This window comes from Semicossyphus pulcher, unplaced genomic scaffold (genome assembly GCF_022749685.1).
Source record: "Semicossyphus pulcher isolate SPU_LCO1_2020_fin unplaced genomic scaffold, fSemPul1.0.p SCAF_12, whole genome shotgun sequence".
Taxonomy (NCBI): Eukaryota; Metazoa; Chordata; class Actinopteri; order Labriformes; family Labridae; genus Semicossyphus; species Semicossyphus pulcher.
The window spans coordinates 22810001-22822111 of NW_027211626.1; the positions used below are offsets into that span (position 1 = coordinate 22810001).

The 12111-nt window shown below is 38.0% G+C and overlaps 2 protein-coding genes across 2 annotated transcripts in view; one reads left to right on the forward strand and one right to left on the reverse strand.

The window, feature by feature from the left end:
- The window catches only part of aifm2 (AIF family member 2), a 13789-nt gene extending 9405 nt beyond the window's left edge, over positions 1-4384 (reverse strand). Inside the window, exons 1-5 of the mRNA XM_069658821.1 lie at positions 4285-4384; positions 2390-2578; positions 1877-1992; positions 278-397; positions 100-192 (exon numbers count right to left, since the gene is read on the reverse strand). Coding sequence (XP_069514922.1) covers positions 100-192; positions 278-397; positions 1877-1992; positions 2390-2576 — 516 coding nt within the window. The 5' untranslated portion in view covers positions 2577-2578; positions 4285-4384. The remainder of the gene's footprint in view (positions 1-99; positions 193-277; positions 398-1876; positions 1993-2389; positions 2579-4284) is intronic.
- A 2611-nt stretch (positions 4385-6995) lies between these two features.
- The window catches only part of ninl (ninein-like), a 38663-nt gene continuing 33547 nt past the window's right edge, over positions 6996-12111 (forward strand). The window contains exons 1-3 of the mRNA XM_069658494.1: positions 6996-7095; positions 10886-11099; positions 11532-11628. Coding sequence (XP_069514595.1) covers positions 10917-11099; positions 11532-11628 — 280 coding nt within the window. The 5' untranslated portion in view covers positions 6996-7095; positions 10886-10916. The remainder of the gene's footprint in view (positions 7096-10885; positions 11100-11531; positions 11629-12111) is intronic.

The window sequence follows — 12111 nt, forward strand, 5'->3', positions numbered from 1 at the left end:
ACTCTGCTGAGGTAAACAGCAGAATAAACCTCAGCGGCCCACAGAGGTCAGAGGTCAGAGGTCACAGTCAGATCTAATCAGAATTAAGTTTATCATCACCTTCTTTTCTGGATACTCTGTCTTGATCTCAGCAGCCATCTCTACACCCGTCGATCCTCCTCCAATCACCAACACTGAGTCTGCTTCCTGGACCTGAACACACACACACACACATGAAATGGACGGTGATGACCTTGCTCTCTGCAGACCTATCCCAGTTTTCTGTCCCGCTGCGTACCTGCTTTACAAAGTCCTCGTACGTTTGGATGGCGGTCTGATGTGACGCCACGGTGTTGAACTTCCCGGGGAACGCTCCATCAGTCCCAGTACACAGGAGGAGGTGGGTGTACTGGATCTCCTGCAGCACAGAGGAAGGAGCTGGATGTTAACGGATCACAGATGCATTTCATCAACAAGGATTCTATTATGTTTGATTATTCAGCCCTATTTGTTCGAACCGGGAATCTTCTAGCTGTGAGGCGACAGCGCTAACAGAAAACAGAAAATAAAACCTCTTCAAAATAAAGTACATTTTGTAAAGTAAATAGGAAAAAAAACACACACATTCAAGAATATATAGAAAATATAATTATCACAAGAATAAAAGTAAAACTTGAAAAATAATTTAGAGTTAGATTAGAATTTACAGTTTTTCAACTAAGACAAAGAAGGCAAAGACATCATGGTGCTGCTCGTCCTGTCAGAGAGAGCAGAGAGAGAGTTCATGCAGTCACAGACAGCTGCTGTCTAATTACTGCAGATCTACAGAATGGCTGATTGGACTGTAACTATATAAGGATAAGGTAGCATGCAAATGTTGACAGAAGAAGAGGCAACACAATCTTTGTTTAATAACGGGGCATAAAGTAACTCAGTTTATCAGTTTCGGTATCAGTGAGGTGTGTGAACTGGCCTGCAGACTGGAGGCTGCTGACAGGTGTGACGCTGGCTCATATGAACAGGACCAGATAGTGTTGAATGTGCATCTGTATCTGCATATCTCATGAAAGAGATGACTGTGTCCTCGCAGTAATTTAGTTTTGCTGTGGATGCTTTGACATGTCAGTGTTTGTTGTCTATTGAAGTGTTAAATGTTCTAAAATCAGTATGAAAGTCTGTTTATACTTATTATGAAAAAATCATCCTGGACATTCAAATTACTTCCAAAACTATGAACGTCACTCAGCAGTTAGTATGACATCAATATATAGACTGACTTCCAGCGTTTCCTGTACCAGCACCTCTAAAGCTCACTCATTAAAACATTCAATCTTAAGTTTAAAAATACTACGCAGGATTATGTGAGGGACTATTTCTTGGCTGTTCAGTCAACAATTCTGAGCGAGTAAGTCTGCTCATTTAACATCTTCGACTTTAAAAACAAGACCACATAAATACTTAAATACATAAATACACTAAATTATTCTATTAACAATCCTAATATTTTACTGGAGATTGTTTTCTGAGTCTCACGGCTTTAATTCATGAATTCTTTAAAATGGAGATTGTCTACTCTTTAAAGTGACAGTTTAACATTGATCAGGTGGTTAGATGGATATCAGTTTCAATAGTGCAGTGCATAGACAGGGTCAGGGCAGGTTTAGCCTAGCTTAAAACAAGACCAACAAGAAGACGAAAGAAAGGGGAAACTTTTCACACAACTCTCTTTAAAAGAGAAAAAAATCCATCATTTGTGTTATTTTCATGTTGTAGGAAGTAAATAGATATCCACCTGAAACATCTGACTCAGAAGAAAAAAGACTGGTCTTCATTAAAATGTTGTAAAGCGCCTTTAGTCCACACGCACACACGCACACACAGACTCATGAGTCCTCACCTTCCCTTCCTCCAGGACGACCATCTTTCTCTCTGTGTCGATTCGCACAACCCGACCTTGAACAAAACTTTCTCCAAACGTCTCGGCATACGGGATGAAGGTCCGCTGAGCAAAGCCTGCAGGATGACAAGGGGTCAAAGGTCACAATCTGCACTCTGACTTCATTACACACAACGTTATTATTAGTCAGGATGACTGTTAATGGCTAAAGACTCCTGTGTGGTAAAGTTCATCAGTCCGAGTCACCAAGACTGTCTGAGCTCACTGTGACTATTTTAGTATTTAGTTAGCAACATGTTCTTGTTGTTCTGTTTTTTATTTTGTAAAGCACGCTATGAAATAAATGTTCCATACAAATTAAGTTTAAAAGCCAAATAAATAATTAAGTGATAATGATAATAATAGAAATAAAAATAAAACCAATGAATATAAAATAATCATAGAAATTAAATAAAACATAAATTACAATGAAACAAAGACACAAGATGATCATGAAGAAAATCATTGAGGTACCGGGCTTTACAGACGCTCTGAGTGCAGCCACGTTGTGATGAAAAGCGTCTCTCATGTCGATCAGAGTGAAGCTGAATCCTCGAGATTTCAGCTGCTGAGCTGCTGCGATGCCTCCGAATCCACCGCCCACAACGACAACATGGACGCCCTGCACTGGCTGAATGGCCTGACTGGCTTGAATCCCCATCTCTGTGGAGAAACATATAAACAAACTTGTTATTGGCTTTTACAGGGATGTTACGTTGACTTGAGTCAGGTTACATTCAGGTTCACCCAAAGGGATAACCTTTAATGGTTATTCCTGTGGAAACCTTTCGTGAGTCGCCTTAATGTGAGGTGGTTGGCTTTATGTCCCCACAACATAATTCAGACATGCAGCAGCAGTTCATCTGTTCACACGTCAGTGCAGATCAGAAACTAGCTGTTGCTTCACTTTTAGAGCCACAAATCGGCGCAATGGTTGTAAAGATAACTCAACCGACTCTGTGAAAGCTAACGTTAGCCTGCTAATTTCTGAGCGCTTTAGAGTAAAAGAGGTTATGTAGTACGGTCGTCATATCTGATCTGAAACTTGATAAATGCTGTTTAGTTTGATGACAATCAGGAAGGTTTTATATCACATTTTTACAACAGTTACCAAGTTATTTGATAGGACAAGAGGCATTCCATGTGTGCTGCACTTTAAAAGTTCTGCTTCAGGTGTTCTGAATTGAAGGAGCCAAATGAATAATTCAATAAACAAAGACTAATAATAGGTTGTGGCTTATTACTGTTTACATACAGCCCCCCGTAGAAATGTATAAAAACATGATCAAACTCATGGCTGTGCTGTTGTGCTGAATATCAGCCAAGCTGTGATTTGACAATGACAGCTGTGCTGATTTTCAGCACAACAGCACTTCATCTCATGTTTTACTTTTTCACAAAAAATACATTACAATAAAAACATTGCACTAATGAGTAAATAACTAAATAGATAAGTAATATCTTAGCATTATCAGATATTTTCTATACTTCAAACTGTATAATTACTACTAACTGAAACAAAGATTTATTCAAGCATTCAGACAGAAAAAAACAACAAATTCCTTGTGCTAGCTTGTGATGCTATAGTGACTTCCTGTCCTCAAGCTGATTGCTACTGACTGGACAGCGCTACAGATGTCTCCTGGCGACAGATTGGCAGATTGTCACATTACAGCAGTCTCTACAAGCTGATAAATAAGTTTTAATGGTGCAACCTGATTAAGAAAACTGCTGAATACCAAACAATATAAACACAAGTACTACATTAAAATCCTACTGAAGTAAAATGAATCAAGTATTAAGCGAAATATACTTAAAGGGAGTAAAGGTACTCAATTTGCATGGCGTTTATTTTATACATTATACATGAGCTGATGCAGTCCTGAAAAACCTTTATACTCTCAAAACGTCCCCATAACTTAAAAAAATATTGACAATAATAACAATGTATGGGATGATAGCTCTGCGGTTCAATTCGGTTTTGAGGCACCTTTATCATTATTTTTAACTTCTACTCTGCTCATATTTTCCGATTTACTGCACTGCATTTATGTATTAATTTGACATTTGTGTGTTCACATTAAGAGTGTGTGTACAAAACACACTATGGTTTTATAAAATATGATGTTATGTAATAAATTGTACCAAACACTGAAATACTGAATACTTATACATTAGCTGGTAGTCTTCATTTTAATGGTAGACACACAGAGGTAGAGACTTTAAATACCTCCTTCCTGTTTGTTTTCAGTGAGGTTTCCTCACCACCTCCTGTTGCTTCATGTAACAGCAGTAGCCTGCGGTAGCTCACCAACAGTCCGTCAGTCTGTAGTCTCGTGTCTAACAACACAAATAGGAAGAGAACTCACCTGCTGCCGGTAGAAATGACAGATAGTTTGGATCCCTGGATCGTCTCCCAAGTCTCGCACTCTCCTGCCCTGACTCACTGCTGCTGCTTCTCTCTTGCTGGGCTTTCCTCCTCAGGACCCCGCGCTGACTAACCAATCACAGCACCGCACAGCCCACCTGAAGGGAGGGGGGCGGGGCGGGCTCTTCCGCTACCTTCAGGAGCTGTAGGAAATGTTGAAGTTTTATCTGAAAATTTACTCTTTGAAGAGAAATTCAGCATTAAAAACGCGTACATAGATACATAGGAAAGTGACAATATGTTTTTTATTGTTTAAAGCATAAAAAAACCCGTACATTTCACATGTAAACATTCCGTATAAGTTGCTGTAGATATTTCAAATGTAAAAACTTAGGCACCACATCTAAAAAACCGTTTTCGTCAGTTTAGTTCTCATTTATACAGTCTATGGTTTAGTTCAAGTAATTTCATAACCATTTAAAACTAAGCCAACTTAATAAATTTTTTGTTAATTTATGACTTTTAACTTGTAGCTAAGTAACATGATTAAATACTGCTGCCTTGTTTATGCACTGTTTTATGTCATGTGTTTTGCATATTTGGAAAATTTTATGTTGTTGTCCTGTTTGTGTTAGAGCCTGCTATTAAACCCTTCCTTGGTCTACTTGTAAAAAAGTTTTTTATCTCAACGTGACTTCCTAGTTAAATAAAGTTTAAACTTGATATATTATTTGCAGAAGGGACCATGTACAATATTAATCTTATATGTTACCGTTAAGATGCATTTAAGGGTGAATTATCTCCACTCAGACACTCCCTCAGCTGCCTGACCACCAGCTGACTCAGCATTACGTGTTTATTACGTCACTGTTACAAAACCATTTCATGGTGAGTTAAAGATAGCTGCCTTTGACTCAGAATCATGAATGTGTCACAGTAAAGATGCTGATCAACATAAATTATTCTGTGACAACACATACCTTTGTCTGTACAGAGTTCAGTGAATACGTTATTGTTTTTTATTAGTTCTAATGCTCATTATGTGCTTTAGCTGTGACATTTGACCCCATGAAGTCAGAGAGCGTATTAGAGACATATAGATGAGAGACATTAGAGGCTAATAGATGGATGAAGTACAAAATGCATTATACAAAGTTGCAGGTGCATGAAGAAACTCAAGTGCATTGTGAGAGGTGTTTACCTGCATCTTCAGGTCCAGCGCAGTGCATTTAAGACTCTCCGGGTAGCGATAAACTGGAATGAATTAATAGATAAGAAGAGTGCCAACATAACACAGTCTCTATTTTCCTGCATCAAGGCACAATCAAATAACACCCAGTGAGTCCCTCAGTGTGGGGCAGTGCGGTTGATAATTCAGGAGACACAGGGTTAAACAGTTTAAAGGTCAGATATCTGTTGGGACTCAGAGGAGCCACTGCTATCATGACAAATTGATTCCTCATATTTAAAACTGAAAGTAAGAGCTATTACTAAAAGGATGGTCAAATATACTGACTGTCTTGTGGCCTTTTAAGAAACTCAAAAGGAAAATGTTTAAGATACAAAGAATGTCATAAATGTACAGTTGCATATTCATACTTTTATAAGAAATTAAATGCATTTGGTGTTTGAAAAAAAGGCATATTGTACGCTATATGTATGTTATATTTCAAAATCCTCCCTATGAATACTTATACAGCAATAATAATAAATTCAAACGTCGGCAAGTACATTCAATATTTGAGAAAATATAATTGTCTTTGGAAGAAACAGCGCCCTCCAGCGGCTAAATTTTACACTGACTCTCCGAGCATCGTCAAGACGCCACAGTGAAACAGTAAAGACCGGAAATCATGATTGTATATTATTCAAAATAAAATGGCCAACATTTTGTTGCTTTAAGACGGCATACTTTCATAATTAACACGCTAAAGACTTAATCCATTATAAGTCGAGTATGTTGTTAGCAAATACAATCATCATGTTTCTTTAAAATAAAAATGTTATTGTAGGCTGTGCCATGTATATTATAGAGAGGATGGTCTAACACTGCAACTAAAGGCAGTGAAATTGAGAATATTTTATCTCAATTTACTATGAATAAGCCTACATATTATTATTGTTATCTATTTTCCCCTCTATGGTATGCTAATGATTTCCGTGATAATTATTTTCTTCTTGTTGATTAAATAACATTTTTACTGTGACTTTTAAAAAAATCTCAGCAGCACATTCCTTTGAAAATATATTACATCAGTATTTTGACCTTGCAAAAAAGGTTTCCAAAACAAACAAACAAATAAACAGTAAATGAGTAATGAATAAGAATTTGAATGGAACAACTCTCAAAGAAAATTAATCTGGAAAAAAATAACTGCTTTAAGCTTAATAAAACAAACTAAACTAACAGTGTCACATTTTTTAAATTTAATCTCTCATTAGTTATTAACACATTTTAGAAAACACTTTTTTTCAAAACATCTCGGAAATGATAACATTTTGGATCCCTTATACAAAAATACAGTAAAGATGTTAAAAATGGTGGTTTATCAATAAATACAGTTTTATTCTACAACAGGAACATCCTGAGTGGCCTTTTCTTGTGAAACGTCTTACCGGAAGTGTCTCTCAGTGTGACTCCGGTAGTTTCACTTGGCGGTTGTTGGTCGGTGCCAGGCTGCCCCGTTACTCTCAGTTGATGTCGGTAGGTTAACGGCGGACAGTGCGGAGCTCCAGGAAAACATTCATGGAGGAAACGTGAAGTTTTACCGGAGAGGACCGGAGGAGGAGAAGGAGGAGAACTTTTCCCGCGGTAAGAAACAACGAGCGTTGACTCTAGCTCACCATCATTTACCGTAAACTTTGTTGTCTTTTAGTAACCGGACAGAGAAAACTTTCCGTTAAGCGTCACCGTTTTAAGGTCGCATGAAATGGTGCCGAAACAGAGTTAATTTATTGCATTTTGTTACTTCTCTGTGTTGTGGTCATTTCGCCGCGAGCCTTTTGTTCGTGCGGCTCGCGGCTCCGTTCCCATGGTGAAGCTTCATCAGCTCGCGAGACTCACCGGAGACGTTATCATTTGTTATCGGTATGTTTTCATTGTAACGTGACACTTCAGCTGTTTCTACTGTGGAGAACATGCACTTTTACTGAGGTGTTGAACCTTAACCATTTTAAGACACTTGTACTTAACCTCAAAATGTACTACTTTACTCTTCTGCCTCTAATGTTACACCTCAGTAAAGGTAGTAACACCACAGTGGAGAAATACAAGACACAATTTACTTTTACTTCAGAATCAAAATATTCTTAAGGCTCCAAAAGTAAAAGTACATATTAAGGATAATGATACAATTTGATAATAATTATTGATGCAACAGTATCTTTATTGCTTTTGTTTAATCTGTTATAATATACAGTATAATTTACAGATGTTTTAATATTCTGTTTTAACCTGAATTGCTACAGGAAATAGGAACTATATTAAGTGTACAAGTACAAATATAACATTTGCCTTTGAATTAAGTTGAGGAAATATATAAAGTAACATAAATGGAAACACTCATGTATTTGCTTTTAAAACGTTGTGAAAATAAGTTTGACTTAATTTAAGTACTTGAGTGAATGTAGCCTACATCAATTTCACTGCTGGTTTTGGAATACCAGTAATTTTATGTATCAGAAAAAGACGTCAGTTATGTATTTTATCGAGGTTCAAATTTGGGAATCAAGAACTCCAAAGTGATTACATAAAGACGTCTTGTATTAAATATACATGAATATAGAACTGAAATATTTATGTGTTTCATGCAGGGGTGTGTCTGGCTGTCAGGCTCATAATTTAGGGAGAAATATTTCACAGATTAGAGGCAGGCTATTTATTTTAACTCAGGATAAAATTGGGTGATTATTGATCCATTATTATCAGTCTGATTCTTCATTGATTCCTTTATATATTCATGATCAATTTTCTTTGTGGGGGGAAAAAGTAGGTCTGCACAGGTTTTCAGCATCAAGGCAGCTCAACATTCATTTTCTTTCTTTCTTTAATTATTTACCAGTAAAAATACACAATAATCAAAAGTTCTGATTATTCATCAATAAAATTGTTCAATAAATACAGCATAAAATAAATACAAAGAAGTACTGTTGTCATCTTTCTTTGTGACATGATCCCAAGCTTTGTGCCATTTATTCCTCTACACCATGACTCTTTCTTTTTGCAAGTTTCCAGCAGTGTAGACTTAGCAGTTTGACATGCAAAAATGCAACAATTAGAAAAAAGACCAGCATCAATAAAAAGGATTAATCAGCTCTGAGACAGACAGTTCTGATGGATCAGACAATTTGGAACCAGTTAACAAATAGAACCGGTTCTTGATTCCCATCCCAAGTTTTGTCACGCTCAGAGATGCAATTCAACTGTCATCAGTTGGTCAGTTATTTCTTGACTTGACTTTTGTATATATTATTATCTTATTATTATAATGTGTTGATTGCAAACTGATGTCTTCAGAAGTTTCTTTCTGACCAGCAGTCCAAAACCAAAAGACATTCAGTTAATTGCTGCATCTGGAGCCAAACCTAAATCCGTTTTCATTGAATCTCTGGCATCTTTGCTTGAAATGTGCAGAAACATCTTCTGTGGATGGATGGAGTAATTACTTCAGCTCCATTTCAAAAACACTTCCTGTATATTTGTTTTTGGAAATACTGATGTCTTTGAGGCTATTTACAACAACTTTTAGGTATAAATAGAGAGTACGATTTGAACACAGTGATGTCCAGCTTCAGTAAAAGTTGCAGAGTGGGCCTGAGCAGTGTGTGGCTGATGATGATGATGTTGGTGAAACAGCAGGCAGAGAGATAAGAGGAGCACAGATTACTGATTATATAACAGAAGCACAGGAGGCAGGGGTAGACATGTTCAGCCTTTCATTCAACAACACTACATAGATGGTAACATGTTTAACTGTCAATACACGTCCACATCTTTCTTACTGTGTCCAGACACTGTGACGACTCACTCGCATATTTCCAGTATCTCTGGTGATAGCAGGAAATATTTCAGATATCTCAAACATCATTGGTGAGGTTTTTGGTGAGGAAGAAACCCACCAGAGAAGAAAAAAAACAGACCCACAGGAGCATCATGAGATTAGAGCTGTGGATAAAATCTCTCCTGATATGTAGCTCCATATTTATTTTTCACTTTATTATTTAATTTAGTCTAAAATCTTTGATCCAGTGGCCTTAAAACTCCCACAGTTAAAAAGTAGTGTCCATGACAGCATGTATGCTACTTTAAGCTGTAGATCTGATAAAGCAGTGCCTTAAATCACTGCGTCAAGTGACACAACACTTTTTAAATAGATATCCTGCAATACTGCTGTAAAGAAGACCAGCCATTACACAGGCTTGCTATTTGACACTGAACAGAACAATATTACTGCATTGGTCCTTCTCAGATTGTTCATTTAAAGAGGTAAAATCTCTCAAGTATTTCACAGGGTAAAAAAAACTACATAAACATCATTTTTAAAGACCAACAAAACCTTTGCCATTCTCATCAATTTCCTCAAGTGGTGATCCTTTAACCTGGGTCCCCTTTAAGGATTAGCCCTCCTGGTCAAATACTTATTAAAGATGATTTCAAGCCCCTTTTACACAGCTGGAAATGTTCAGTAGCTATACGCCTAGCCGTGCTATATAAATGTGTGAACATAGAACATAGGGGACAATGCCAGAAGCAGAGATGGAAACAGAACTAATTACAACCGATGTAGCACGTGCTTAGTAACATTTGCACTCATATATGCCATTGGAACTATTTGTGTTGTAAACTTATCAACCTAAATACTTCAGACCTGTTTCATAGTGATAAACAGACAATCATGTTAATGCTACTTATATACTTTAAAACAGAGGGCCATTTTTTTCAAACTGCTTGTGGACTCAACTTGACAGCATTCATACTTTTAAATTAATCTTAAAAGCTTTCAGCTGCAGGAACGGTTCTTTGCGACCTGACTGAGCCGAGTGATTCGTGACAGACTGACTTGATGTGTCACAATCATGTCCGTTTCTATTGGTCCACAGCTAACGTGGGGGGGAGTAATGGACACAATATACTTGTTTCATTGGCGCAAATGGTCGTCATCTGTAGACATGCAGTTTTTAATGATACAGCACAATTTTATAACTTCTTATAAATGTAATATAATTATTTCGTGGATCCCCAGGCTATGGTTCGCAGACGCCACTTTGAGAACCACTGCACTGCAGCTTTGCTTTCTTTGCACAAGTTGATTGTTTTTAAAGGCTCTTTGGTACGAACAAGTTTAACCTCAGAGCCAATCATTGAACTGTTGTGCCTACATTTCACTGCCTGCTCTAAATCCTCTCCCTTTGTTCCACTCCAGTCCAGTTGGTGGCATAATACACCTCTAATCTGGTTTTAATCTCATCTGATTCATGTTCATTACTTCAACCTTATTTCTAAAACTAATGTTGACAATTGTTCAAATCCGATCTCATCTTTCATCATATGTCATCTAATGTCATGTATAAATGGCCTCTTAACCTGTGATGTTTCCCCGCAGGTGTGTAAGCGTTGCAGCGTGATGTGTGGCGATGGAGGAGGCGGAGCACAGCCACTACGTCGCCCAGCTGAGGGCCGAGTTCGACAGCTGCGACACGACGGCCACCGGCTTCCTGGACAGAGAGGAGCTGACGGTGCTCTGCCGTAAACTGCAGCTGGACGCTCACCTGCCGCTGCTGCTTGACACACTGCTGGGGGAACGCACCTACGCCAGGGTAACACACACAAAGACACGCTAACACACACACCCACAGACAGAAATACCTTTGGTTGCTATCACTTACTTTCACTTTACGTACAGTACATTATAAATATTGTACTTATACTTGAAGTGTGGTGTTGATATGGTGTGGTGTCACTCTACACTTATGCTGTGCTGGACTCTGACCTGGCTGCAGTAGTGGCAGGCATTCAAAATATGAATGTGAATTGAGTCTGTTTGATAATCAGTTAAAAACTCCTCACAGTGTGTTGAGGTAAAATAAATGAGAACAATTATTGCAGCACTGCCTGTCAGAGATCAGTTAATATAATGTCCTTGTATTTCTCCTGTTTATATTAAGAGGTGTAACAAATGATCAGATCTTGTATTAAATGTAAATATATGAAACTTTACCTGAATGAGCTGAATTACGTGTGACCTTCAGGTGAACTTTGAGGAGTTTAAAGAAGGCTTCGTGGCCGTTCTGTCTCGCTCTCTGGACTTCAGCACATCAGAGGACGACAGCAGCTACCTCGAGCCAGGTGAGACTTCAGGTGTCGCTATTACAACTGGTTTTAGTGTTGAAAATGTCGACGCTGCAGTCTGACTCTCTTTATATGAATGGAGGTGATCTTGGAAAGTTGTGTCCGTGTCACAGGCATAGACTGTATAAAAAGACAGACGACATGACAGCTCCCGAAAAGTGAAGACAAAACATTTCGAGCGCCCCCTGCTGACTGGCTGCAGTATAGGTCATAAAGCCCGCCTCCTCCATGTTAACAGATGGGACATGAGTCAAACTATAAAATCAAAATACACACCAAATAAATTTTTCTCAAACATGGTTTCTGTCGTTATAGTTACTTCTTATCTTGCTGATTTACGTCCAAGTGTTAATTTTTCTGACACGTTTACTTTTAATTAGTTATTTGATGCTGTAAAAATGATGATTGACAGCTCTGTTGACAAATACGGCTCCCGCAGCCGATCTGTTCCCGATGAGCAGAGTAGAGGAGGAACGGCGA